Here is a 16,533-nt window from a genome sequence, read left to right as displayed (position 1 = left end):
ATGCTAAATGACTTTTTTCATCAGTATTTACAAAAGAACATCCCATGGCAGACAATATGATCGGTGATAACAAAAATTCCCTATTAAATGTCCCCTGCTTAACCCAGCAGGAAGTATGGCGGCATCTAAAAATCACTAAAATTGACAAATCTCCGGGCCCAGATGGGATACACCCCCGAGTACTGCAGGAATTAAGTACAGTCATTGATAGACCATTATTTTTAATCTTTAAAGACTCCATAATAACAGGGTCTGTACCACAGGACTGGCGTATAGCAAATGTGGTGCCAATATTCAAAAAGGGGGCAAAAACTGAACTTGGTAATTATAGGCCAGTAAGCTTAACCTCTACTGTGGGTAAAATCCTGGAGGGCATTCTAAGGGATGCTATACTGGAGTATCTGAAGAGGAATAACCTCATGACCCAGTATCAGCACGGGTTTACTAGGGACCGTTCATATCAGACTAATCTGATCAATTTCTATAAAGAGGTAAGTTCCGGACTGGTCAAGGGGAACCCAGTGGACGTAGTGTATATGGACTTTTCAAAAGCTTTTGATACGGTGCCACACAAAAGGTTGATACATAAAATGAGAATAATGGGGATAAGGGAAAATATGTGTAAGTGGGTTAAGAGCTTGCTCAGGGATAGGAAACAAAGGGTGGTTATTAATGGAGCACACTCGGACTGGGCTGCGGTTAGCAGTGGGGTACCACAGGGGTCAGTATTGGGCCCTCTTCTTTTTACATATTAACATATTTATTAATGACCTTGTAGGGGGCATATAGAGCAGAATTTCAATATTTGCAGATGACACTAAACTCTGCAGGATAATCAATACAGAAGAGGACAATTTTATATTACAGTATGATCTATGTAAACTAGAAGCTTGGGCTGATAAATGGCAAATGAGCTTTAATGGGGATAAATGTAAGGTCATGCCCTTGGGTAGAAGTAATATGATGTATAACTATGCGCTTAATTCTAAAACTCTGGGCAAAACCGTCAATGAAAAAGACCTGGGTGTATAGGTGGATGACAAACTCAAAATGAGTGGCCAATGTCAGGCAGCTGCTACAAAGGCAAATAAAATAATGGGATGCATTAAAAGAGGCATAGATGCACATGAGGAGAACATAATTTTACCTCTATACAAGTCACTAGTTCGACCACACTTAGAATACTGTGTACAGTTCTGGTCTCTGGTGTATAAGAAAGACATAGCTGAACTAGAGCGGGTGCAGAGAAGAGCGACCAAGGTTATTAGAGGACTGGGGGGTCTGCAATACCAAGATCGATTATTACACTTGGGGCTATTTAGTTTGGAAATACGAAGACTAAGGGGTGATCTTATTTTAATGTATAAATATATGAGGGGACAGTACAAAGACCTTTCTGATGATCTTTTTAATCATAGACCTGAGATGGGTACTAGGAGGCATCCTCTACATCTGGAGGAAGGAAGGTTTAAGCATAATAACAGACGTCTTCCTTCTACCTTAATAACTATTTTACCTATGTTTCCAGTGCTTTTTCTCCTTCAACCAGGTAAAATGCTTACGGTGTTGTCTATTAGTCATGAGTGGCTTGACACAAGGAATGCGACACTTGTAGCCCATGTCCTGGATACTTCTGTGTGTGGTGGCCCTTGAAGCAATGACTCCAGCAGCAGTCAACTCCTTGTGAATCTCCCTCAAATTTTTGAATGACCTTTTCCTAACAATTCTTTCAAGGCTGCGGTTATCCCAGTTGCTTGTGCACCTTTTTCTACCACATTTTTTCCTTCCACTCAACTTACCATTAATATGCTTGGATACAGCACTCTGTGAACAGCCAGCTTCTTTAGTAATAATAAAAATAATTTTATTTATAAAGCGCCAACATATTCCGCAGCGCTTTACAAATTATAGAGGGGACTTGTACAGACAATAGACATTACATCATAACAGAAATCATAGTTCAAAATAGATACCAAGAGGAATGAGGTCCCTGCTCGCAAGCTTACAAACTATGAGGAAAAGGGGAGACACGAGAGGTGGATGGTAACAATTGCTTTAGTTATTTGGACCAGCCATAGTATAAGGCTCGGGTGTTCATGTAAAGCTGCATGAACCAGTTAACTGCCTAAATATGTAGCAGTACAGACACAGAGGGCTATTAACTACATAAAGTGTATGAGAACATGACCTTTTGTGGCTTACCCTCTTGTGGAGTATGTCAATGACTGCCTTCTGGACATCTTTCAAGTCAGTAGTCTTCCCCATGATTGTGGAGCCTACTGAAGCACACTAAGGGACCTCTATAAACACTTAGGAAGCCTTTGCAGGTGTTTTTGTTAATTGTTCTCATTTACTGAGATAATGACTTTTGGGTTTTCGTTGGCTGTAAGCCATAATCATCAACATTAACATAAATAAACACATGAAATAGATCACTCTGTTTGTAATGACTCTATAGAATATATGAGTTTCACTTTTTGTATAGAAGAACTGAAATAAATTAACTCTTTGATGATATTCTAATTTTGTGAGAAGCAACTGTATATATTATAAAATTTTACCAGATTTTTGACCTTAGAACTACATGTTAAAAGATGGAGATGTAAAAAGCCTATTATGCTGGGATTTAATACTGATTCCTAAATGTTAGTATCTGCAGATGTCCAGAATGCCTGCCTGATGGTGACTTGTCCTTTCTCAGACTTGCCTGCTGTGCTTATGGCCGTGCTGGGACAATGGAGAGCACTAATAATAATACGCAGTAAATATCCCTCATTGTGCCCTGATTTCAGCTGTTTCTTATAGGGTGCAGGTGAATCTCTTGATTATTTGATGTTGTGGATTACTACAATTCATTATTAGGTCAATTCCAATCATTTCTATTATAATTCATGAACTTCTAAGCATATATCAAGCGATAACGGCCATCATCATGTCTAGGTACTGAAGGTTTGTCTACTTGATTACATCAGTTTCTAAATCCTCGTTATTCTGAGGTTATGGGAGGCCACTATTAGAATACAAGATAAGCTTTATCTGTAAATCTTACAGTATAGCAGTCAGCCATTACACAGTGTTCAGGGTGTATGTTACTTTATATTTGTCGTGGAATATTGAGCATGTTGTTGTATCTCTTGTATTAATGTGCACGTTGTGGTTTATGCAAAAAAATATTATTAATATTATCACAGATTATGTGTAGAACTGAGAATCATACTAATCTGCCAATTATATTTTTCTTGTCTTTCAGGGAGAGTAAAAGTTGAAGATGAGGCCTACAGAAGCCTGCTACTTCTTAAAAATCAGCCTCCTGATTCTTTTCTATGTGGGCTGCTTTGCCCAGAAACACCCCAGTATGGACATAGCAGTAATCTTGGTAGGCACCTCAGACGAGGTAGCCATCAAAGACGTTCACGAAAAAGATGACTTCCACAATTTATCAGTGACACCAAGGGTTGCTTTGGTTACTATGAATGAATCAGATCCTAAGAGTATCATCACGCGAATCTGTGACCTCATGTCAGACAAGAAGGTGCAAGGGGTTGTATTTGGTGATGACACTGACCAGGAAGCTATTGCTCAAATTTTGGACTTTATTTCTGCTCAGACCCTCACTCCCATCCTAGGCATTCATGGTGGATCATCAATGATAATGGCTGATAAGGTAAAGTACATTATTTCTCTTGGTTATTATTGCAAACCAGTTTGGACCATGAACTAGTTAAACCGTGTTTTATATCTTCAATGAAATTTGCAGCATGTCATTCAAATTTCTAACAGTGAATTGTAAAAAAATATAATTTAAGGAGCACTGACATCTATATATATAAGAGGCATCGTGATTACTTGCTAATCCCGCCCCCTGCACAGTAGCTCCGCCCCCCACCACATTACCACACACAATTCTGCCCCCCACCACATTACCACACACAATCCCACACCCCCACCACATTACCACATGTAATCCCACCCCCAACACATCACCACACCCAATCCTGCCCCCCACCACATTACCACACACAATCCCACCCCCCACCACATTACCACACATAATCCTGCCCCCCCAACACATCACCGCACATAATCCCGCCCCCAACACCACACATAATCCCGCCCCCCATTACCACACATAATTCCTCCCCCCCACCACATTACCACACATAATCCCACCCCCACACCACATCACCACACATAATCCCCCCACCACATCACCACACATAATCCCCCCACGACATCACCACACATAATTCACATCACCACAAATAATCCCGCTCCCCCACCACATCGTCACACATAATCCCGCCCCCCAACACATCACCACATATAATCCCGCACCCCCAACATGTCACCACACATAATCCCGCCCCCCACCCCATTACCACACATAATCCCGCACCCCACCACATTACCACAAATAATCCCACCTCTCCACATTACCACATGAAGCTCCGTCCCCACAAGTTACCACACGAGGCTCCCTCCCCCCACCACATCACCACACATAATCCAGCCCCCCACCACATCACCACACATAATCCCGCCCCCACCACATCACCACACATAATCCTGCCCCCCACCACATCACCTCACATAATCCAGCCCCCCACCACATCACCACACATAATCCCGCCCCCACCACATCACCACACATAATCCTGCCCCCCACCACATCACCTCACATAATCCCGCCCCCCACCACATCACCACACATAATCCCACCCCCCACTACATTACCACAGATAATCCCAACCCCCACCACATTACCACACATAATCCTGCCTCCCCACCACATTACCACACATAATCCCACCCCACCACATCACCACACATAATCCTGCCCCCCCACCCCATTACCACAAATAATCCCCCCCACCCCATTACCACACATAATCCCATTCCACCACATCACCACACATAATACCGCCCCCCCACCACATCACCACACATAATCCCACCCCCCAACACATCACCACACTTAATCCCGCCCCCCACCACATTACCACGCATAATCCCGCCCCATCACCACATTATCACACATAATCCCGCCCTCCACCACATTACCACACATAATCCCACCTCTCCACATTACCACACGAGGCTCCATCCCCACCTATACCACATGAAGCTCCGTCCCCACAAGTTACCACACAAGGCTCCGTCCCCGCACATTACCACACGATGCTCCATCCCCGCACATTACCACACGAGGCTCTGTCCCCCCACCTTACCACACGAAGCTCCGTCCCCACAAGTTACCACACAAGGCTCCGTCCCCACATATTACCACACGAGGCTCTGTCCACACACTGTTATTAACTTCATTTTAAGTTAATTTACCACCTGCGTAAGCACTATTGAATGTTGTCATTATTTACTTTACTTTAATCACCAGCAGCGTTAATTAGATAGCAATGAGTGTGCCGAGCATTAGTTGGCTGGAAAAATCTAGTAAAAGTTTATAATGAGAGATGAGCAAATGTTTTCAAAGTACAAATCTCCAGCTTCAATTAAATTTTCTCAAAATTTTGATATGTAGCGAATCAGCCCACATCGAATAGCAAGTACTTCAATTGCCCTGGAAAGACATGTGTAACATTCTGAGGTCTCCTAGGACTGTTTTCAACTTATCAAAGTGACATCCACATACATGGCTATAGGTAGATGGCAAGTAACTGTTCTTCATTGTTGTCCAGTCACCCACTAGCTGTAATATTTATTTAGTATTTTATGTCTTTCTTTGTTGCTAAGCTGCTTCTCACTTTACAGATTCAGCACAAAATGGTTGCTGAATTCCTTGCTTTGCATTGTTTATAGGCTAGGATAGTCCCTCCTGATTGGCTGTGCTATACCATGTGATGTGATGAATCTTTTTTCAGTGTGTAAAATGACAGGTATTTTAGGCTATCCACCCCAATTGAAGTGCAAATTGTTCAGATTGGCCAGGATCGGTGAATCCTAAACCTTACATACAAATTTGATTCACATTGAATTGATTTGCTCACCTCTAATTGTAATTTTAAAGTAAAACGAAGAACCTAAAGTATGGAGATCAATTTATATGATAAAAACTTGTGTGGGTGTATAATACCCAAATTAAAAATAGTAAAAACAAGGAAAGGTACGGTAAAACAAAATGTCTTTATTACATTCAATATATAAGTATATAAATATACAGGGCAACAATAGGCAATCACAAAAGTGTGCCGGTAACTGGAGGACAGAATGTATATATAAAAAAATGAACAGCAGCAAAAAAATAGCAAATACTGTAACAGACACAGAGAGGACTGGGTGTATGCAAAAAGATTTTTAAAAAAAATATATTATTTGTAGAAATAAAGGACTTATATATATATACTCTGTATATAGATGGCAATATAGGTACAAAATGTTATATATGTAGATGTAAAAAAAATGGCCGAAAAAAGAGGGGCACTCAGCAAGCCAAGTGAGGGCTACATGAACAATATAAAAAGTGTAATAAGAAAAAATGTGTAGTTTATTAAAAAACATTATGAATATAATGTGTGCACAATGGCAATAAAGTGCAATGGAAGTGCAGGAGAAAGTAATCCAAACTAGTGTGAGCACAGGTTGAGGAGGGCTCCAAAGTAATCAAACATAAGTAAACACACAACGTGTGAGAATAGTGAAGGGTAAGCCCAAGATCACAAAAGCTGCTGAGTGCAGAGAATACAATATGGCCAAAAGAGATAAATACCTCTACCAACTAAGTGTCCGGTCCTCCAGGTACAGAGCGCCCCGACGCGCGTTTCAGACTGTGTCCTTCGTCAGGGGCTGACGGTGGCAGAACAGGGTCACAGGAGGCATATTGTCGGCAGAGGGGCGGTGATGCGGTGGGCAATATGGCGTGCACCTGAGCAGGGTCCCTTCCCGTTTAGGTGGGCGACGCCATGGCCTGGTGTCCATGGGGGGTTGCAGCCGTGCTGTGGCAGAGGTGCAGGGATGATGAGGCGCAGTGAGCTGTATGGCGTGAGTGGGTCCCTTCCAAAGGTGAGGTGACGCAGCAGCCCGCGAAGTAACCCGCGTTACTGGTGGTGGCGGCCATCTTCCTGAGGCCGCGCGTGCGCTGATGAAGTGCTCTGCTTCCCGGGGCTTCAGGAAAATGGCTGCAGGAGGTCGCACGTGCGCAGATGGAGATCGCAGTGGCCATTTTCCTGAAGCCGAGTTTGCAGATTTAGATCTCGGCTTCAGGAAAATGGCCGCTGCGATCTCCATCTGCGCATGCGAGGCCTCCCGCGGCCATTTTCCTGAAGCCCTGGGAAGCAGAGTACACGCGGCCTCAGGAAGATGGCCGCTGCCACTGATAAAGCCATGAGTCACCAGTCTCTGCTGCTTACCTTGGATACCGGGCTGCTGCGTCACCTCACCTGTGGAATGGACCCCGCTCATGCCATACTGCTCACTGCGCCTCTTCATCCCCGCACCTCTGCCACCACGGCCGCACCTCTGCCGCCGCCACACCACTGCCGGTAAGCCTGCTTTCCAACTATAAGATGCACTCCCCATTTTCCTCACATTTTTGGTGTGGAAAAAGTGCGTCTTGTAGTCCGAAAAATACGGTATTCATCAAGCGGAAAACAGAATATACAGCGGGTTATCCTATTAACCATAACCACTACACAGGACTACATTTACCCGGTCTGTTTATCAGACCCACGGCACTGGTAACTTTCTCTGTTCTGGGACACGTAGTTCCCTAAACAAGCAGCATACTACTATACACTGGCAGCACTACTACACTTGTGCCGCAGTCACATGCTTGTATGTCCAGAAAAGTGATGCACATGGCAGCACCGGAGGAGAATTGGAAGGAGATCAGTAAGGTGATTAAACACAGCTTTTTAAGCAATATCAGCCCTTTTTTTAAAAAAAAAAAAAAGGAATGTATAACCTGTTTATTGTTTCATCCCCTTTTATTCTCTAGGGTTATCCCAAAGGACTGCAAGTAAACATATGGTTATTGTAACTCAACAAGATATGCCAGAGTACAAAAAATATTTAAGTTTAAGACATTTACCAGGACTTTGAAATTGATGGCCTGTCTTTATGATAGGTCATCAATATCGAATGGTGGGGTCTGACGGCTCCCACTCATCAGCCGTTAGCAGCTCCTATGGTGACAGGATATGCCCAGTTTGTGGAGCCGCATCAACACAACTCTCCACACAGCATAGTGGCTGTTCTAGGGTACTGCAGGTTGCAGGTTCAGCTATCAACAGGTCTAGGGGTTTGGCAGACTCCCTCTGGTCTGTTAATGATGACCTATCCTTAGAATAGGCTATGAATATCAAAGTCATGGACAAACCCCTTTAGACAAAAATGTTGTTCAATCACATGCTTGAAATATTCACAATGTCATCCTAGTGATGACAAGGCAATCAGTGATGCATCTATTACGATCAGCAGCGAGAGGGTAAAACACTTCAGGGCACCTTTATCTGCAAACTATCAAAATAACAGAACAGTCCTCCTCCTTTCATAATGACTCTGTGTAATATTAAAATGATCTGATCCACTTCTGCCACTGTGCCACATCAACTGTCTACTGTTACCATAATTATTAATATTTGCCAAATGCCAAATAATGAGAGAATGTTTTAAGGCATTGGTATTTTGTACCATTGCCCTTAAACTGAATGACTTCGGTCAAAGTTTGGGATTTCCTTCCACAAGCTTCTCACAATAGCTGGTCAGAATTTGGGCCCATTCCTCCTGACAAAACTGGTGTAAGTGATCCAGGTATGTACAGTAGGTCAACTTGCTCGCACTGGCCTTTTCAGCTTTGCCCATAAATTTTCAATAGCATTGAGATCAGGGTTTTGTGATGACCATGGTATGACTGAAAATAAATTGCCAAAAAAACAACACTGATATTACTGCCATATGATGACTGTATAGTGGTAGATACCAGTGCTGTAGATGATATAGGAGATCAGAGTACATACAGTATATAGATAGTGACTTACAACTGATTTTCTTTGTGATGGAACAGTTCCTTTTCCATCTGTCCCAGAACGACATGACAACTTCTTTCAGCTACAAATCGTTTGCAGAGTTTACAAAGACACATTAGACTTCTCACATATCCAGCCCCATCTCCATGTAGTCCCAACCTGCCCAATCTGACCCCAATGCTGAGCCGCTGCTGCCATATGTGCCCCTATTACTGCACCTGCTGTGTGGTACAATAACAGTGCTCTTCTTACTGCCCCACATAATAATGCCCACCAGTGTGCCCCTTACAAGGTAATAATGTCTCCTTTTTGTCCTTTACATGGTAAAATTACCCCCCTAGAAAATATTAATGCACTGTGCAGGTGCCCTAGAGAATAGTAACTGTCCACATTTTGCCATTAGAAAGTGATAATGTCTTATGTGCATCTTTTTTCAATCACAATACTCTGAGTGTCCCTATCACAATAATGCTTCTTAAGTTCTCACTTAACATACCATAATGTCCTCTGAGTCCTTCCATGTACAGCTCTCCATTACACAATATGAGGGACCCACTGCTCCCACAAAACACAATATAATGACCACCACAGTAGTCCTCACACTGTATAATGGCTCCCAGAGCAGCCCCGACACTATATAATGGCGCTCACACTTTATATTAGTTTTCACAGTAGTCCCCACACAGTATGATGGCCTCTAAGCTGTGTAATGGCTCCCACAGCAGCCCCAATACTATATAATGGCCCTCATACTACTATATTTTTGCCTTCACAGTAGGCTCCAAATAGTATGATGGCCCCTAAGCTGTATAATGGCCCTCACATAAGCTCCCACACTGTATAATGGCACCACAGTTGACCCTACACTTTAGATTGGCCCCTTACAGTAGTCCCCACACGGTATGATGGCCCCTAAGTTGTATAGTGGCCCTCTCATTAGCTCTCACACTGTGTAATGGTCCCCACACTTTATGAAGACCCCACACCATATGAGGGCCCCCTAAAATAGTCCCTAGAATGAATGAGGATCCCTCCATACTTTATGATGCCCCCAGAGTCACACTGCAAATTTTAATTGAAATAAAAAACATCATATACTCCACCAAATCTAGGACCCTGACGAGTCCTCAGGCAAAGCATGGGTGGACCAATGTGATGTCATTGTGCTGGCATAATGTCAATGCGCCTAGACTCTAAGGTCCTGTGTGTACGCCGGCTCCTCAGCCAGTGTATCCCCCTGATGTTCTGTAAACTGCAGGCTTAAAGGGACAGATGTTCTACAAAACAGAGAACAGTAATGAACGGAGGTCATGTCGCCCTGCATTACCGCAGAGCTTAACTATACGCGCGCTGCACATGCCGGTACAGTTAGGAGTGGTAGTAACTCTGGGTGGCCATTTCCGAACGAGTGGCCCTGAGGTGATCGTACCCTCTGTCACCTGATAGCTACGTTACTGGTGATCCTGTATACAATAATGCTGCTTAAGTGGCTGTGCCTGACGAGCGTCTTCCTATGTACACGTATAAGCAGAGACCTGTCATTCACTGTCCGCAGGCGGGGAGAAGTCACCAGGGACCACCTGTAGGACTAGTGCACAGGGTGGTTCTGTCCCCAGCAGCTATTAAAGGTATACAGCCTTCCAGAGACAAACATACCTGGCTGAGATGGTCCAGCTGGGCCTGACACCCGCTGAACGTACACACGCATTGAAAATTTTTAGTACTCCTCGTTTAATGACAGAAAAACCCACAATGGTCACAGAAATACCTTGAATTTGACAAAAATAATAATAAATAAAAAGATCTATGAAAATGAACAAATGAAAGTCAAACATTGCTTTTCTACCATGCTTCCACAGAATTTTTACAAAAATAAAATTAATGAAACAGGCCTGGACAGAAATGATGGTACCCCTAACAAATATTTTGTAGCACAACCTTTCGAGGCAATCACTGCAATCAAACGATTCCTGTAACCGTCAATGAAACTTCTGCTCTTCTCGACAGGTATTTTGGCCCACTCCTTAAGAGCAAACTGCTCCAGTTGTCTTGTGTTTGAAGGTTGAACTTTCCATACAGCATGTTTCAGCTCATTCCAAAGATGCTCAATAGGATTTTGGTCAGGGCTCAAAGAAGGCCACATCAGAATAGTCCAATGTTTTCCTCTTAGCCATTCTTGTATGTTTTTAGCTGTGTGTTTTGGGTCATTATCCTGTTACAAGACCCATGACCTGCGATTTAGACCAAGCTTTCGGACACTGGGCAGCACATTTCTCTCTAGAATCCTTTGATAGTCTTGAGATTTCATTGTACCCTGCACAGATTCTAGACACCCTGAGCCAGATGCAGCAAAGTAGCACCAGAACATAACAGAGCCTCCTCCATGTTTCACAGTAGGGACAGTGTTCTTTTCTTGATATACTTCATTTTTTCATCTGTGAACATAGAGCTGATGTTGTGGCACCCTGGGAGTCCAGTTGCCACAGTTGCATTGCCTCCCTCACAGGGGGTAATGCCATGCCTGGAAGCAAGAAAGGGATTCCCTTAGCAGGTACGCTGGCATTCAACACCTTTCCTGACTTCAGACCAGAGGGGTGAGTTCTAAACCCGGTTTCAGGGTAGCTTACCTATAAGTTCTTGCCTGGAGGCGGGGTTAGAGAGTTCAGTGTGAGACAGTGAAGGGAGAGGAAGCATGTGAGGAGAGCCTGGGAGTGGAGCTGCAACTGAGCTCACCCCAGGATTGAGTGCAACAGAGCAGACACCGGAGTCCGTGGTTGTGTGGGAACTACAGGCCCCCACAGCCAAATCCAGAGGATAGGAGACTGCAGGTCTCCTGGCCACAACCAGGGCCGGACTGGGACTAAAATTCAGCCCTGGCATTTGAAGTTACACAGGCCCACTTCACATGTTGACTGTATAATATCTTTGTACACTTGTAGGTTACAAGAAGTGAGGGGAGTGTAACACGACTATATAACATATAATTACAGCTGTATCCAGCATTACAGCTCTGTCCAATTTATTGCTTTTAGTTGCAGTACCAAGAAAAGCCGCTATTTTACCTACATAAATGGATCTCGTAGATAATGAAAGGATGAGACGACCAAAAGCTATGGAACCTCATTCTGATGCTCCATAAACTTTGCCTACAGCCACTTTTGGTTCCGCTGTGCAGCATGAGACCTGGTGACTCTGAAGAGCGGTGACATCAGTAACGTCACCGCTCTTCAGATATTCCGGGTCTTGCGCTGAGCTCGGCGACTGTGAAGAGCGGTATTGTTACTATTGTCACCGCTCTTCAGAGTCGCTGGGTCTCGCCAGGTCTAGGCTAGTAGTGGGGGTGTCTTATAGACACCTGTCCATTACTTACACCAGAGATTGATAGCAGCTGATATTACACAGCTGACATCAACCCTAAAAATCATTACACATACCAGAATAAAATGCTTTGGCGGCTGGGAAAAGCAGTAGAGTTAGCACTATTCCCAAGCGCCGTGTGCTAACTACAACTGTCATCATCCTTGCCTCATCTCCCTGCGAAGCATTTCTGCTGTATTTACATGCGCTGATCTCAGGCCGCTAAACGAGTGTGACAATACTGAAGTCGTTCGCTTGTTTCCCGGTCTCTTTACACCAACTGAGAAAGAATGAAGGGAACAGAACAATCACAATTAGATCAATCTGTCCCTATACAGTATCATGTTATCAGCAGCACAACTACAGTTTACACCGGCGATGTGCTGCTGAGAACAAGTACTTCTGTTCCCACATAAACAATCCAATCACTCGATGAATAGGCAGCATTTTGCTTGTTTAGTATAATACACCCCATAGTCCTCCATATATTATAATGTGCACCTCAGTCCTCCATATAGAATAATACACTCCTCAGTCCTCCATATAGTATAATACATTCCTCAGTTCTCCATATAGAATAATACAATCCTCAGTCCTCCATATAGTATTAAACACTCCTCAGTCCTCCATATAGTATAATGCACTCCTCATATTCCTCCATATAGTATAATACACTCCTCATAGTCCTCCATATATTAAAATACACTGCTCAGTCCTCCATATAGTATAATATACTCCTCCATATAGTATAATATACTGCCACAGTCCTCCAAATACTATAATACACTCCTCATAGTGCTCCATATAGTATAATGCACCGCCATTGTCATCAATGTAGACAATTGTGTACAATTCACTTCCCATAGTATAATGCACCCCATAGTTCTTCATATAGTATAATGTATTCCTCATAGTCCTCAATACAGTATAATGCAGCCCACATATAGTATAACTAGATTGTGGCCCGATTCTAACGCATCGGGTATTCTAGAATATGCATGTCTCCGTAGTATATTGACAATGATGATTCCAGAATTCGCGGCAGACTGTGCCCATCGCTGATTGGTCGAGGCAACCTTTATGACATCATCGTCGCCATGGCAACCATTATGACATCTACGTCGATACTGTGCCTGTCGCTGAATCAGAAACGTGGGATTTCTACGTCCTTTATGACATCAACGTCACTGTGCTCGTCACTGATTGGTCGAGGCCTGGCGGCCTCAACCAATCAGAGAGGTGGGATTTCCAGGACAGACAGACAGACAGAAAGACAGACAGACAGACAGACAGAAAGACAGACAGACAGACAGAAGGACAGACAGACAGACAGAAAAACACTTAGGCAATTATATATATAGATGATGCCACTCCAGAGTATAATGCAGCCACCCCACAGAATATATTGTACCCCTTGAGTATAATGTAACCCCCCAGAGAATATAATGCAGCCCCCTCATATAGTATAATGCAGCCCCTGCATATATATGGTAGCCCCCTCATAGAGCATAATGCAGCCCCCCATAGAATATAATGTAGCCCCTCCATAGAATACAATGCAGCCCTCCTCATATAGTATAATGCAGCTCCTCATAGAATATAATGTAGCCCCCTCATAGAGTATGATGCAATCACCCCTCATAGAATATAATACAGCCTTCCATATAATATAATGTAGCCCCAAGAGAATGTAATACAGCCCCCCATAGAATGTAATACTGCCCCCACATAGAATATAATACAGCCCACCTCCGCATAAAATATAATACACCCCCCATGGAATATAATGTAGCCCCCATAGAGTGTAATACAGCCCCCCCATAGAATGTAATACAGCACAGCCTCCATAAAATGTAATGCAACCAGCCCCCATAGAATGTAATAAAGCCCCCCCAATAGAATGTAATGCAGCCAGCCCCATAGAATGTAATGCAGCCAGCCCCCATAGAATGTAATGCAGCCAGCCCCCTTAGAATGTAATAAAGCCCCCCAATAGAATGTAATGCAGCCAGCTCCATAGAATGTAATGCAGCCAGCCCCCATAGAATGGAATAAAGCCCCCCAATAGAATGTAATGCAGCCAGCCCCCATAGAAGTAATAAAGCCCCCCCAATAGAATGTAATACAGCACCCCCCATAGAATGTAATGCAGCCAGCCCCCATATAATGTAATGCAGCCAGCCCCCATAAAATGTAATGCAGCCAGCCCCCATACAATGTAATACAGCACAGCCCCCATAGAATGTAATAAAGCCAGCCCCATAGGATGTAATAAAGCCCCCCAATAGAATGTAATGCAGCAATGTAATGCAGCCAGCCCCCATAGAATGTAATGCAGCCAGCCCCATAGAATGTAATGCAGCCAGCCCCATAGAATGTAATGCAGCCAGCCCCCATAGAATGTAATGCAGCCAGCCCCCATAGAATGTAATGCAGCCAGCCCCCATAGAATGTAATAAAGCTCCCCCATAGAATGTAATACAGCAATGTAATGCAGCCAGTCCCCATAGAATGTAATGCAGCCAGCCCCATAGAATGTAATGCAGCCAGCCACCATAGAATGTAATACAGCCCCCCAATTGCCCCACAATCCAGTTAACACTCGCTGATATATTTTTAAAAAAAAACACTCTCCTCACCTCTCCTCGTGCCCCGCTCTGCTCCTGGCTCCAGTCTCAGCAGCTGCAGTGTGCCCAGCCACACAGCAGGTGCGATATGACGTCATCGCGCACCCGCAGTGTCAGCGTGAGGCAGAGCGGGGAATGATGGGAGAGGAAGCAACAGCAGACGCTCTCTCCTCCATCATTGCATTCAACTATACCGGTGTCATAGATGCTGGTATAGTTGAATGCGGGGCGGGTGATCGGGGGGGGGGGGTGTGAGTCGGCGCTCACGGGAGGAGTCGGCCCTGGCGCTGCTGATAGTCGCAGTGGCCCACTCTTGGCACCGACTCCTCAGGCATTTGCCAGAAGTGCCCGATGGCCAGTCCGGCCCTGGCCACAACTGACACCGGAAGTCACAGCCGTATATCAGAGCCCGGAGTCAGCATGAGGGAGTGACACCTGGAAAAGACTCAAGCTGCCTGCCATGTGGGTAGCATTTCACTAAGTGGACAGATTGAGAGAGGGAGTTGAGGAGAACTACAAGCATCAAGAACCCAAAGAGCAGTGCAGTAAGGAGGCTTTTAACCCCACCTGGCTAGGGGAATTCTGAACTGCTTCCAGGCTGCCCGGATCTCTAATGCGACCTGTTACCTGTGTTACCTGCACCTACAATTAAATGTAAAGAAACTACAGTCCCTGTGTCCTCCAATAATTCTTGCACCCCAACGTCCAAAACCCCTCATAGACTGTTCTGGTAGCCCTGGGGCCCCGCTCTACCTCTAGAGTGTCAAACCATCTCAGCTGCAACACCACTGGCCCCAGCGGTCCCCTTAAGCAGCGTCGGCCTTCTCTAGCCGAACACCACAGGTGGTGTCACGAATAATCCCCTACAAACATTTCCCTCAACCCTTTTATTGCACGCCCAGGGCCACGGACCGGGTCACCGTTGCTGTGACCACCCCTTTAAGAGCCGTGCGGCCTGGTTTCTAGTACCCCACAGCCCTAGCGGGTGCTGCAATGTGCCTTGCCAAAAAGTTCAATTTTTGTCTCATCTGTCCATAGGACATTCTCTCAGAAGCTTTATGGCTTGTCAACATGTAGTTTGGCAAATTCCAGTCTGAATTTTTTATTATTTTTTTCAACAATGGTGTCCTCCTTGGTCATCTCCCGTGAAGTCAACTTTGGTTAATACAACGACGGATGGTGCAATCTGACACTGATATTCCTTGAGCTTGAAGTTCACCTTTAATCTGTTTAGAAGTTTTTCTGGGCTCTTTTGTTACTATTCGTATTATCCGTCTCTTTGATTTGTCATAAATTTTCCTTCTGCGGCCACGTCCAGGGAGGTTGGCCACAGTCCCATGGATGTTAAATTTCTGAATAATATGTGCAACTGTAGTCACAGGAACATCAAGCTGCTTGGAGATGGTCTTATAACTTTTACCTTTAACATGTTTCTCTATAATTTTCTTTCTAATTTCCTGAGACAACTCTTTCCTTCATTTCCTCTGTTCCATGTTGAGTGTGATACACACCATGTCACCAAACAGCACAGTGAGTATCTGTAGCCCTATATACAAGTCCATTCACTAATT

General features: G+C 44.3%; 1 protein-coding gene across 1 annotated transcript in view; it reads left to right on the top strand.

Moving 5' to 3' along the window:
* The window catches only part of GRIN2B (glutamate ionotropic receptor NMDA type subunit 2B), a 939,810-nt gene that overhangs the window by 208,958 nt on the left and 714,319 nt on the right, over positions 1–16,533 (top strand). Inside the window, exon 3 of the mRNA XM_069737061.1 lies at positions 3,251–3,664. Within this exon, the coding sequence (XP_069593162.1) occupies positions 3,269–3,664 (396 nt within the window). The 5' untranslated portion in view covers positions 3,251–3,268. The remainder of the gene's footprint in view (positions 1–3,250; positions 3,665–16,533) is intronic.

This window comes from Ranitomeya imitator, chromosome 8, assembly GCF_032444005.1.
Source record: "Ranitomeya imitator isolate aRanImi1 chromosome 8, aRanImi1.pri, whole genome shotgun sequence".
In the NCBI taxonomy this organism is placed as follows: Eukaryota; Metazoa; Chordata; class Amphibia; order Anura; family Dendrobatidae; genus Ranitomeya; species Ranitomeya imitator.
The sequence above is the reverse complement of the archived record's forward strand: the minus strand, read 5'-3'. Positions and strand labels throughout refer to the sequence as shown.